The sequence below is a fragment of the Oncorhynchus masou genome, chromosome 19, assembly GCF_036934945.1.
Source record: "Oncorhynchus masou masou isolate Uvic2021 chromosome 19, UVic_Omas_1.1, whole genome shotgun sequence".
Classification (NCBI taxonomy): domain Eukaryota; kingdom Metazoa; phylum Chordata; class Actinopteri; order Salmoniformes; family Salmonidae; genus Oncorhynchus; species Oncorhynchus masou.
Window position 1 is genome coordinate 26323791 of NC_088230.1, and position 14857 is coordinate 26338647.

Consider the following 14857-nt stretch of genomic DNA (forward strand, 5'->3'; position numbering starts at 1 on the left):
GGTCACTGTTGTAAATGAGAACTTGTTCTCAACTAGACTACCTGGTTAAATAAAGGTGAAATAAATCAAATAAATACAGTTCAACTCTAACCCTCTACCACAACCCTAACTTCATGTCCACATGCCAGTTCAACTCTAACCCTCTACCACAACCCTAACTTCATGTCCACATGCCAGTTCAACTCTAACCCTCTACCACAACCCTAACTTCATGTCCACATGCCAGTTCAACTCTAACCCTCTACCACAACCCTAACTTCATGTCCACATGCCAGTTCAACTCTAACCCTCTACCACAACCCTAACTTCATGTCCACATGCCAGTTCAACTCTAACCCTCTACCACAACCCTAACTTCATATCCACATGCCAGTTCAACTCTAACCCTCTACCACAACCCTAACTTCATGTCCACATGCCAGTTCAACTCTAACCCTCTACCACAACCCTAACTTCATGTCCACATGCCAGTTCAACTCTAACCCTCTACCACAACCCTAACTTCATGTCCACATGCCAGTTCAACTCTAACCCTCTACCACAACCCTAACTTCATGTCCACATGCCAGTTCAACTCTAACCCTCTACCACAACCCTAACTTCATGTCCACATGCCAGTTCAACTCTAACCCTCTACCACAACCCTAACTTCATGTCCACATGCCAGTTCAACTCTAACCCTCTACCACAACCCTAACTTCATGTCCACATGCCAGTTCAACTCTAACCCTCTACCACAACCCTAACTTCATATCCACATCTCATTTCAACACTACCTAAGTTTTTCTCAACTCCACATCACATCAATGGAGTTGAGTGGAGACGACTGTGGGCGGAATGTACCTCCGACTACATTGAGTCACTGTCAGTCGATACGAGAGTGGGGTAAGTTGAGCCACCCTTCTCACTGGGCACACAACATCATTTCAACGTAGATAATTGGGTAATATTTGGTTGAGCCATTGATCAATGAGATTACAACCTACGTTGACCCACTCAAGAAGACAGACAAAAGATAGTTGAATTTCCAATGTGTTATCATTATGCTTTCAACCATCTAAAAGCACAACCAAATTCCAATGGAAAAAGAATGTCTGATTTTTGGTTTAGTTTAGTCAACTAAATGGCTATCACTGCACTTTCAACCATTTAAAACTTCAAATGGGAATAAGACAATTTGTTTATTTATACAACAGATTCATGTGTTAAACATGAATTGCAGTTGAACTTACATTAAAAGTACATGGTGCAAGTGATCAATGCCGTTCGAGATTCTGCACAGATTATTACAGCAATTGTGAAGATCTCCACAGACCTGTGATGACCTATGCATGCTTCAGAATCTTGAACATGCACACTTTATATGATTACAGAAGAAGAAATGTATAGTTACATTAACCTCAAAATGTGGCCATGGATGTGTTTCTCATTTTAGGGTTGAATGTTACATTAACTTGTAGGAAAGCCTTAACTTTACTTCATAACGAAAGTCATATTGAATTGTGTTTGGTTGACAAAGCAACCAAATATCAACATTGAAAGGAGCTGTATCTACTGCTTGGATAGTTTCATCTGAGCCACTGGCTTAATATCATTCTTTAATTTTTATAATTAGTTAACTTGTCAAAAAAGTAATAGGCTATTTGTTGTATTTCAGAGATGTATCTTCTACTTGGATAGTTTCATCTGTGCCACTGACTTTAATTCCAGTTTGTCTACAAATTAATAACTGTTTTGTTGGATTCACATCTCCATCTCAACCAACAATCTTAGTTAAAGAAGAGGACCAAATCAAATCAAACTTTACATACACTTTAAATAAAGTTTGATTTGGTCCTATTCATATACTTAGATTGTTGGTTGAGATGGAGATGTGAATCAAACAAAACAGTTATTAATTTGTAGACAAACTGGAATTAAAGCCAGGCTAAGTCCATGGCACAGATGGAACAATACAAGCAAAATATACATATCCTAAAAAAATTGACATTTGGTTGTGTTGACAACCAAACACAATTCAATATCACTAAATAGCCTTACACCTTTTGTTTTGTCTATAATTTTTAAAATTCTGGGTTGAATTGAAACAATAGCTGTTGATGACTTTACAAATGCTTCATAGGCCTAAATAATATCATTGAGACAGTATATGAGTGATACAGTATGGTCACATTTCATTTGCTCTGTTAAACCTACCCTATGGAATGACTTTGATAGCATCAGTGAATCTATCTAGTTTTTAAGAGCAGACTGCATAACAATCATTCTAAAGATAGCACATTGCTATTAGTCAGCAACAATATCATAGCTAAGCAGGGCTGGGATTGGTTATAACCGTTGATGGGAGACCAAAGGGTAGCTCTAGATAGATCAATTCTTCAGTAGGAGGTGCTGCCCAGCCTACAGTTTTTTTTTGTCTGCTAGTTTGTTTGTTTTTTTGCTAGTGGACAGATTGAAGATTGTCCTAAAGGTAGAATTTTTTTTATTATGTTGAAATTTGGTTACCATGATGACAATCCTGTGGTTGAAATGTGCCCCTCAAAACAACAATTGATTACTTTTTTTAAATACAATGTATTTTCCACGTAAATTCCACATCACAATACATTGACAAATTACATTGAAACTACGTTGATTCAACCAGTTTGTGCCCAGTAGGCTGTTTCTATGAAACCATACACAAAATGTATCATTTGACCAAATATTTAGGAAGAGCACATGGAGCACAGATGTCAATTCAATGTCTATTCCAAGTTTGTTCAAAGTCATTTAATTGAAATTATGTTGAAACAACATTGATTCAACCAGTGTGTGTCGAGTGGGAGGTCATCATTTCATGATGTCTGTGAAGGAAGAAAGGTGGTCAGCATGTTAGGTCCAAAAAGCAGATTTTCACCAAGTCAAATTCATTTGTGTTAGTGGTTTCATGAGGCTTCTTTCTAAAGTAAACCAAAGTAGATCATTTAAAGAGTGTTCTATACATCAGTTGGGGTCCCTATAAGCTACAATATGAGGTCCTAAACCTAGCATGAAAGTGCATCCTTGTAGCTGTGTGGGCTAATATAGTAAAAATATTTGGGGTTAGGTTTGTAGAGCCAATGGCCATGGGGTAAATTGAGCCAATGGTAAGTTGAGAAAATGTAAGGGTGTTCTACCAAGGGGTAATGCAAGAGGAAGTGTTTGGGAAATAGAGATCGACATAGTTTTAAAAAGGTAGTGGTGATATTTCATTCAGTACAGAAATGTGTAGGTGGCTTAACTTACCCCGTGGTAAGTTGTGCCAAGAGATCACTTTTTTTGGGACAAGCTGTTTTCAAAACTGTAATGTTTACATTAATTCTGATTATTTCCAGGGATACACAACATTCTGAAATATATATATTTGTATTTTATTTAACTAGGCAAGTCTGTTCTTATTTAAAATGACGGCCTACCCTGGCCATACCCTAACCTGGACGATGCTAGGGCAATTGTGCGCCGCCCTATGGGACTCCCAATCACAGCCGGTTGGGATACAGCCTGGAATCGAACCAGGGTCTGTAATGACACCTCCAGCACTGAGATGCAGTGCCAGACCGCTGCACCACTCGGGAGCCCCATATATGTAAATATATTTTTTCGAAAGAATACTATATTTCCATTGACTGAGTGATTCTGAATGTAAAAAATGTCTGAACTTACCCCACTCTCCCCTACTTTAAATGTTTTTTTAATTCTAAAACCCTTGCCGTGTACCTATGTTGGTCCTCTGTAGCTGTGTTCCTTTCTTTGTTTGCTGAAATCCACACTTTTTAATAAAACATTAGTCAAATACAACCACTGACTGTTTCCTCGTATCGACTGACCGCAACTCGATGTAGTCGGAGGTACACTCCGCCCACAGTCGTCTCAACCCAACTCCACCGAAATGGACATATTGTTGAGCTGAGAAACCCAGCAAAGTTCAACTCTAACCTTTGCCTCAACCACAACCCTAACCCTAGCTTCCTGTTCATAAAAATCTCACATAACATAATCTGAAGCAGATAATGAATGCCACATAACAGAAAAGTCAATATCATGACGCTTGTACTGTACATATGCATCAGTGAACATGAAGTTAATACCTTTCAAATCTTTGATGCAGAACAATTCTAACTGCCCTGTGGTGCTACCCTAGTCCATAACACCACATGGCTACATCCCTTTTACTATTTGTGGTGCTGACAGTCAATCCCTAAAATGTGTTCACGTGCCCTCATGGCTCTGCCTGGTCTGACCAGATGCTGTGTTTTAGTGGTGGGTGCTTCTCTTATCTGTAAATCCGATTTCAGTCTGGCACAGAATAGTACTATGCTCCTCCCTGTGTTTTGGCCTATTCAGAGACTTGCAGAGTTCTGTCCTGATTCTGTTTGCAGGTAGGGATCAACTAATGATACAGTAGTATCAGGAGTATACTAAGACTTCATATGCAGTACAGGAGTACTGTAGTATACTGATACTGCTCCATCAGGAGTACTGTACTATACTGATACTCTTCCATAAGGAGTACTGGAATATACTGATACTCCTCCATCAGGAGTACTGTAGTGTACAGATACTCCTGATGGAGGAGTACTGTGGTGTACTGATACTCCTCCATCAGGAGTACTGTAGTATAATGATACTCCTCCATCAGTAGTACTGTGGTGTACTGATACTCCTCCATCAGGAGTACTGTAGTGTACTGATACTCCTCCATCAGGAGTACTGTAGTATACTGATACTCCTCCATCAGGAGTACTGTAGTATACTGATACTCCTCCATCAGGAGTACTGTAGTATAATGATACTCCTCCATCAGGAGTACTGTAGTATAATGATACTCCTCCATCAGGAGTACTGTAGTATACTGATACTCCTCCATCAAGAGTACTGTGGTGTACTGATACTCCTCCATCAGGAGTACTGTAGTATACTGATACTCCTCCATCAGGAGTACTGTAGTATAATGATACTCCTCCATCAGGAGTACTGTAGTGTACAGATACTCCTCCATCAGGAGTACTGTAGTATACTGATACTCCTCCATCAGGAGTACTGTAGTGTACAGATACTCCTCCATCAGGAGTACTGTAGTATACTGATACTCCTCCATCAGGAGTACTGGAGTATACTGATACTCCTCCATCAGGAGTACTGTAGTATAATGATACTCCTCCGTATGGAGTATTGGAGTATACTGATACTCCTCGATTGGGAGTAACATTACTGTAGTGTACTGATACTCCTCCATCAGGAGTACTGTAGTATACTGATACTCCTCCATCAAGAGTACTGTGGTGTACTGATACTCCTCCATCAGGAGTACTGTGGTGTACTGATACTCCTCCATCAGGAGTACTGTAGTATACTGATACTCCTCCATCAGGAGTACTGTAGTATAATGATACTCCTCCATCAGGAGTACTGTAGTGTACAGATACTCCTCCATCAGGAGTACTGTAGTATACTGATACTCCTCCATCAGGAGTACTGTAGTGTACAGATACTCCTCCATCAGGAGTACTGTAGTATACTGATACTCCTCCATCAGGAGTACTGTAGTATACTGATACTCCTCCATCAGGAGTACTGTAGTATACTGATACTCCTCCATCAAGAGTACTGTGGTGTACTGATACTCCTCCATCAGGAGTACTGGAGTATACTGATACTCCTCCATCAGGAGTACTGTAGTATAATGATACTCCTCCGTATGGAGTATTGGAGTATACTGATACTCCTCGATTGGGAGTAACATTACTGTAGTGTACTGATACTCCTCCATAACGAGTAATAGAGTACTGTAGTATACTGATACTCCTCCATCAGGAGTACTGGAGTATACTGATACTCCTCCATCAAAAGTACTGTAGTATACTGATACTCCTCCATCAGGAGTACTGTAGTATACTGATACTCCTCCATCAAGAGTACTGTGGTGTACTGATACTCCTCCATCAGGAGTACTGGAGTATACTGATACTCCTCCATCAGGAGTACTGTAGTATAATGATACTCCTCCGTATGGAGTATTGGAGTATACTGATACTCCTCGATTGGGAGTAACATTACTGTAGTGTACTGATACTCCTCCATAACGAGTAATAGAGTACTGTAGTATACTGATACTCCTCCATCAGGAGTACTGGAGTATACTGATACTCCTCCATCAAAAGTACTGGAGTATACTGATACTCCTCCATCAGGAGTACTGGAGTATACTGATACTCCTCCATCAGGAGTACTGTGGTGTACTGATACTCCTCCATCAGGAGTACTGGAGTATACTGATACTCCTCCATCAGGAGTACTGTAGTGTACAGATACTCCTCCATCAGGAGTACTGTAGTATACTGATACTCCTCCATCAGGAGTACTGTAGTATACTGATACTCCTCCATCAGGAGTACTGTAGTATACTGATACTCCTCCATCAAGAGTACTGTGGTGTACTGATACTCCTCCATCAGGAGTACTGGAGTATACTGATACTCCTCCATCAGGAGTACTGTAGTATACTGATACTCCTCCATCAGGAGTACTGTAGTATACTGATACTCCTCCATCAAGAGTACTGTAGTATAATGATACTCCTCCGTATGGAGTATTGGAGTATACTGATACTCCTCGATTGGGAGTAACATTACTGTAGTGTACTGATACTCCTCCATAACGAGTAATAGAGTACTGTAGTATACTGATACTCCTCCATCAGGAGTACTGGAGTATACTGATACTCCTCCATCAAAAGTACTGGAGTATACTGATACTCCTCCATCAGGAGTACTGGAGTATACTGATACTCCTCCATCAGGAGTACTGTGGTGTACTGATACTCCTCCATCAGGAGTACTGGAGTATACTGATACTCCTCCATCAGGAGTACTGGAGTATACTGATACTCCTCCATCAGGAGTACTGGAGTATACTGATACTCCTCCATCATCAAATCAAATGTATTTATAAAGCCCTTTTTACATCAGCAGATGTCACAAAATTCTTACACAGAAACCCAGCCTAAAACCCCAGGCAGCAAGCAATGCAGATGTAGAAGCATAACTTTCCCTAAGAATATCAGTGGAACAAGGAGTTGAAGACACTATATGTACATTTTCTGATTAGCCCAAAGGACATTCAGCCAACTTTACACAACTGTGGGAAGCATTGGAATCAACACAGGCAGCATTCCTGTGGAACATTTTCAACACCTTGTAGAGTCCATGCCCTGACGAATTGAGGCTGTTCTGAGGGCAAAAGGGGGTGCAACTCAATATTATTAGGAAGGTGTTCCTAATGTTTTGTACACTCAGTGTAAAAAACAACAACATTTTATTACACATATAAAAATATATGAATTAAAAATATGAGAACAGCAATGTTACATGCAATAATTTCTAGTGAATTAACACAAATGTGAAAAATGTGTGGATATAGCATTTTGGAAATAAACTCTTCAGGAAGTTTTCGTCTCATGTCTGAAGGAGACATGAAATTGTTGAAGGGTCTTTTTTAAGCTTATCAGCATTAATGTTTGATCAGTTTATCACCAAGAAGGGAAAAGTATACATCAGTAAAGAGAATTACAACACAGTTACATTGCACACAAACACTATGATTGCTGCTTGACTAACCAGCTGTCGCTCACAGGGACCTTCATTGTTATCATTTGTCACACATTTAATGTATTCTTCTATGTCCTTCACCTAAACATAAAATATCATTAATAATCGGGTGTTCGCAGGCGAGAATACAATCACGAAAGGCTAGCCCTCGTGGGAAGCAGTTGAGGGTAAATCTCCTAGCCTGGAGTAGAAGCACAACTGACAACAACACAAAGCCAGCCAAGCCCAATGGCCCCCACAGACACACAGGCCAACAGATTACTCAGAACACGCTACTAAAATGAGCTCAAATGATAGAATGAGCATAGGAACAATAGGGAAAAAAATAGTAGGCTATAAACATCTCAATGGTAGGCATTAAGAAATGTACTACCTGATTTGTCAAGCCATCGCTAGTGTTGTCAGGTCTTACAAAACATCTAAGTTGGTCTTATATCAAGAATAAACAGGAACGTTGTCCAGAGGCAATCTAGAAGCTGGAAGGTTGCTGGGTCAAGTCCCGAGCTGGGCAATGAAAAGTGGGAACTGAACAAACAACCGGAAGGCTGCTGGTTTCAGATCATGTATACCATCTACTAACATTGTGACCTTGAGCAAGGCACATAAACCCTAAACTGCTCATGAGGTGCTGTAATGTGACTGACCCTGTCCTTCTCCCAAAATGTGTCTTGTGTTTGTTTCTAGGGGGATTGGGAGACCAAAATACACATTTCCTTTGTGAGATGGACAATAACTTTCTCTTCTCCTGTCGTCTATTGAAGTCAACAGAGCCATGACATTGTGCTCCTCTAACTACTGGAAATAGATTTTAGATTGACTTAAAAAGCATCAGGAATGATTGTGGTGACAGTGATGTTTGTGCTGGTGTTTCATGCAGCAGCATACAGCTCTGTTTAGCCTTGTGAAAACTATATCCGATGTGGGCTGCTAATGTAGCCTACCCATAGATTACAAAATGTAGTAATTGCAATGTTTTAGCGTCTACATTACAACTCAGTAATGTTATTTGACTAGAGGCTGCGGTCAATATGGTATTATGAAAACAATGAGTGGACATTGTTGTGAAGACAATGAATAGTGAATAGCCATTGTTTAAACATATAGATTGTTATAGGATTTACTTTATGAAAAAGTGTATTTCAATACTTTTGGTAGAGTGTATGTTCATTAGCCACGTGTTCTGAGGCAGTCCAGCCCACATGATCATTTTCAATAATTCCTGCCCTATAGCCTAACAATATCATATCATGTGCTCAAATACGTAACTATCTTTAGGCTAGGGTGTAGGGACGGGAATCTCTCATTTCTGAGAACTGCACTCACCTTTTAACCTGGCAAACGGAATCCGCTCTTGACAGACGGAAAACAGCGCGTAGGCTATATGCTCACATATACTGATAGGGAGAAAATCCGAGCCATCTGACGTGGAAGGATTTATAGGTTTAGACGAAATTGCTTTCCGACAGTGAGATCAAATACAGTGGCATGTTTCAGTGTGTATATGTGTCTGGAGTATTTCACATTGATTTGGCGCGAACGGTAGCCTACCAAGGATCATGCCCGGGGCACGTAAAACGTTTTCACTGTAGCCTTTATATTCTGAAACTGGACTTTTGGACAACTGGATCCAGAACGCTGTCAGTGTGGAAATTATGTCCACGGATGTCCTACTTCTGCTGCTACTTGTCTGGATGGCCGGTGCTTCTGTGAGGTCAATTGGTCCGAGGGGACACGTGCGCCAGATCTCCAGCCAAATCAGGTAGCCTACAATACTTAGGCTTTAAATGATTGAGTGAAGATGTGAGTGAAATTATCAACATGTCAAGATGTGCATTGAGATGCCTAGGATCTATAAGCTAATGAATTCGGAGAAACATGCTCTTGCTTCTTGTGAAAGTTTTAACTGCGTCAACCTGTGCTGTGGGTAGGCCTATTATTGGCGGGTATAGGCTGAACGACAATCGATTAAAAGCGCGGGAGGACTGTAATTAATTTATGTGCTATCAGTGACGCTCAAGATGACAATCACTTGCGCTGCACTGTTGGAACAGCATGCCCTTTATATTTGATTTAAGGTAACTGTCCAGTGTTTACAGATTTCTATTAAATGTGACCTATAATTAAATACACTAGTGTAATACCTTTGTTATAATTAAGTACGTTCAAAAGCTGCTTTTTCTGTGTTTTGAATAGTTTCAGCATAACCCAACAACAGACTGGTGTGGGCATATACCGGTCATTGAACCCCCTGGAGTAGATGGCCATTTCCCCCCTCGAAATCGAATTATCATAAAACAAAAGTCAGCATCAAAATGAATGTTTTTTTGCACGGGATGCATCTCAATCCACCTCATCCGCAAATGTCGGCCTTGTTGACGACAACGTCGAGGAGCATACGAACTGTTTGGGCTACAAACTAATGACCCCTCTATGGGAAGATGAGACTCCCATGAACACATTCATGTGGGTTGTTTTGCTCTAGGCCCACAAGCCTCACAAAACTTGTCTGAAGGTAGCCCAGTACCAGTTAAAAACATTAATGGAAGTATATATGGAAGTACTTTAGGGATTAAATATGGGTAGAAAATGAATAAAAATCCTGGTCTAAAAGCAGAAGGGCCAAATTCAATGTTTCATCAAATATATTTTATATATGTTTTCTTTACAGGGGTCCTACAATTCTAAATCAAATAGCTTAATGATCCTTGGTGTGACCATCTTAAAAAAAATATATATATATATTTTACTAGGCAAGTCAGTTAAGAACAAATTCTTATTTACAATGAATGACAGCCTACCGGTTACCTGCCTTGTTCAGGGGCAGAACGGTATAATATTTTACCTTGTCAGCTCGGGATTCAATCCAGCAACCTTTCGGTTACTGACCCAATGCTCTAAGCACTAGGCTACCTGCCGCCCCAATTACGTAGGTTAGCTTAGTAGAAACGCAGCCCCTGGCCATTAGAAGTTTTTTAAAATATTCATCTGAGTAGACCGCTGATTGGCCAGCTCAGCCATTGAGGCAGGATGACATCATTCTCTATGTGGAAATAGCAGGCATTTTTTATGTTTGAGATACAAGTTTGAGGTGGGGGTTTTTCTCCAATTTATGCTTTGGCCACAGTTATGAGTATAAGATTAGTCACCAACGTTATTTAGGTAACAGAACATTTAACTTTAAAAAAATGATATTTTCACCCAAACACTTTTTTCTGTAACTCATCCAAGGACTACTCTATATAACCATAGATCTACATAACTAGATGAAAAAATACCTGAATTACCAGATGTTATCATTTTTGAAGGGAATATTTATAAAAATGTAATTATTTAATAATTCTGTATTATCCTATGTATTTTATGTGCCAGTCTGTATTGTTTATGTGGCTTGGATGGAATGCTAATGCTTGATACAGTATAGAGGGGATTGTTGGTGACAAGGTGACAGTTCGTGGTTAGAAGAATCACTTACTCAGATTACGTAATCTGTGCTATTTTGTTTATTGTAATTGTTGTGGCTTTGCTGCCTGGAGGTTATTTGATTGGAAAGCAAAAGAGCAAAATCCCAGTGTAATTAAAAGTGATTTTTAATACATCAATGATGTCACCGTCTAGATTGGTTGATTTTATAGATTGGGAATTAGCTCCATTTGTGCTGCATACAGTATGTCATAGTCTATACACTCTTGTAGAATAGCAGTGCTTGCCGCAGCTTCAACCTGACTAAACAGAATAAGCTTATTCCTACAGTGCCTCTTCGCCATGCTCTGAACCCCTACTTCACATCAATGGGGGGCACATACTTGAACTTAGTTCCCCAGGAATATTGAGAGAGCAGGTGTTCTGATTACATCAGTGACCTCGAGGTCCAGAAACTGATATTGGTCGCAGCACATTTAGCCATCGCCATGGCTTTTTACCAGTGCTTGTCCAGGCCAATCACATCGCAACACATCTAAGTCCACCTCTCAAGCTGCAACAAAATACATGAATCATTGGGTCATATTGACCCAATGTATTCAAACAGGCATTATCTGTGTGTCTTGCACTGTATTGCACAAATTACATTGCACAAATGAGGGCCCATAGTACACTGTAATCTCTATAACCACTATGTTTAAAGTAGTGATGATCTCCTGTATCCCTGAAAGCTCCAATTGCTTTGATCCTTGAACCTTAGTTTAGTTATAAAACCAAACTACATTTCTTAATGCTGTCCTTTCACCAAATTTCTGTATAGCTGCGTTTCTCACTGTTTTATGTTGTCTAATGCTGAGAGCAAAAACATCAAATTTTGGGCCTTTTGCATAATCATTAGCCTGTTTTTAGTGTGTTTGTTGTGAGGGGGCTGGGGGGGGATAAATGTTGTACTCATTTAGACCTCGGATTGGATGTGTTTATTTTAGTTCCCAGATATTGCATTGATTGAAATAACCAACTCATCATCAAGCTTTGATTATTTGAATCAGATTTGTAATGCTAGGCTGAAAAACAAAACGTGCATCCAGGGAGGGCCCCAGGGCCGAGTTTGAGAAACCCTGGTTTAACGGTTGACATATGGCACAGAACGGCCCGAGTTCGGGAAACTCTGTGTTAAACCACAAATGGATGTGCTTACATCACCCTTCTGCTGATGGGCCAATCCCGTATGACAATAGAAGGGCATGGGAACTCTGATCATCATTGAAGACCATAGCATTACCAATTCAGTCAGTGCCTGCCTATAACAATTGAATCATCGATTCTGTAATGCCCAGGGGCATTTGCTGAGAGTATTGAGATTAAGTTGCTTTTTCTCAGAATTTCTCTTTGTGACACCCAGTGTACACCTTCTTCCTTTACTTTAAAATACCTAGAGAGGATCATAGTCCCAACATTAATCATATCTGACCTTGTGAGAAGAATATGTCATTGATTTACTCAAACTGTATATGTGTGTGACGATTCCAGTGGATTTGAAAAGCACGATTTCCACTCAAGATGCACGATGTTTGAAGCATGATTTGACCATTTTCAGCCAAATAGGAAAAGAAGTTGCACATCTTTAGATTTTTAGGTCACCCATAATTCTCTCTGCTTGCCATCAGAGTTCTTTCAGAGTAATGCCTTTTCCTAGGTGTTACTGCACTGTTGAGGTTAGAAGCACAAGCATTTCGCCACATCTGCGATAACATCTGCAAATCTATGTACGTGACTAATAAACGCTGATTTGATTTTTAACACCGCTTTAGATTTGTGTTTATAGTCTGACAGATGTTTTGTTATAGTTGCCAAGATAATTCTGCTTGGTATGTTTATCATTTTGAGTGTGTATATAGGCATAAAGGGCTTTTGTTACTCTATACTGATATCAAACTATGTTGTTGAAGGGACTCTACAAATAAGGTTGTCTTAAATTGGATATTCATTGCAAATCATAAATGGACAAAAACAGTCAAGCTTTGACTTGATGCATTCTAAAGCCATTCAAAAATCATCTGCAAACTGAATTTGCTTACTGTCATTCTGAAACAAATTACATAATAAAAAACATTTTTTATGAAACTTGTATGTCATGAGAGAATCATATCATAATTCCCAGATTAAGATATATTTATAGAAAAAAAGATTACATCAGTGAATCCCTCCCTGCTAAAGCAGTGACTGCTCTAATAGCCTGGTGAATATTCTCCTAAAGTGCTTTTAACCTGCACAGATAGAGCATTTAATCTGCAGACTCATAAATGGTGCTGAGTAGTCCTAGCAGCTGCCTGGACTAAACTAACACTGCACAACTGGGCAAGAGGACAAGTACATTAGTGTCTAGTTTGTAAACAGACGCCTCAAGTCCTCAACTGGCAGCTTTAGTAAATAGTACCCGCAAAACACCAGTCTCAACAGTGAAGAGGCGACTCCAGGATGCTGGCCTTCTAGGCAGAGTTGAAAAGAAAAAGCCATATCTCAGAGACTGGTGTTTTGTGGGTACTATTTAATGAAGCTGCCAGTTGAGGACTTGTGAGGCGTCTGTTTCTCAAACTAGACATTCTAATATACTTGTCCTCTTGCTCAGTTGTGCACCGTGGCCTCCCACTGCTCTTTCTATTCTGGTTAGAGACATTTTGCGCTGTTCTGTGAAGGGAGTAGTACACAGCGTTTTATGAGATCTTTAGTTTCTTGGCAATTTCTCGCATGGAATAGCCTTCATTTCTCAGAACAAGAATAGACTGACGAGGTTCAGAAGAAAGGAATTTGTTTCTGGCTATGTTGAGCCTGCAATCAAACCCACAAATGCTGATGCTCCAGATACTCAACAAGTCTAAAGAATGCCAGTTAAATTGCTTCTTTAATGAGCACAAGAGTTTTCAGCTGTATTTATATACATGTTTCTATTGAGAGGTGGCTGTCCCACTTTCTGACTCCTAAACATCATGTTTGAAAATAAATAATTTGTCATTTTTGTAACATTATTATTTGAATCAAACATCTTGAGTTCTATTATTACATAGAAAGATACTGATATATTTTGAAGTTTTGTTTATTTTTAAACATCTTCTCAAAAAATGCTGTCCCACCTTGGATGTCACTACCAAAACACCTAAAAAGACTGCAGAATGAATGTGCATTAAGCCGCATTGCAGAATGAATGTGCCTTAGCCACCGCCCTACAAATATCACCTGGTGATGGGATTGCACCCCTCTCCAGCATGGCTACATAGTGAGTAGTCTGTCTTCAAACATCTTCATGTATTTTTAAGAAGTGTCACTACTGAACACCACGGGGGACCAGTAAGAAAAAGTATGAAAATGTATGCACTCACTCTGGATAAGAGTGTTTTCTAAATTACTTCAATGTAAAAAATATATGGTTTGGCTGGGATCTGTCCAAATTAAAGCTCGCGAGCAAAATGCTAGCTATAGGGATTCATGAACTTCTTCGGGATCAGTGTCCCTTCCACGGGGCGGTTGAGCTAGCATAGGCTAATGCAATTAGCATGAGGTTGTAAATAACAAGAACATTTCACAGGACATAGACTTATCTGATATTGGCAGAAAGCTTAAATTCTTGTTAATCTAACTGCACTGTTCAATTTACAGTAGCTATTACAGTGAAAGAATACCATGCTATTGTTTGAGGAGAGTGCACAATTTTGAACATGAAAAGTTATTAATAAACAAATTAGGCATATTTGGGCAGTCTTGATACAAAAGTTTGAACATAAATGCAATGGTTCATTGGATCAGTCTAAAACTTT

General features: G+C 39.6%; 1 protein-coding gene across 1 annotated transcript in view; it reads left to right on the forward strand.

Annotated features, from left to right (window-relative positions):
- The first annotated feature begins 9277 nt into the window (after positions 1-9277).
- The window catches only part of LOC135505579 (gamma-aminobutyric acid receptor subunit rho-1-like), a 30099-nt gene continuing 24519 nt past the window's right edge, over positions 9278-14857 (forward strand). Inside the window, exon 1 of the mRNA XM_064924646.1 lies at positions 9278-9384. Coding sequence (XP_064780718.1) covers positions 9278-9384 — 107 coding nt within the window. The remainder of the gene's footprint in view (positions 9385-14857) is intronic.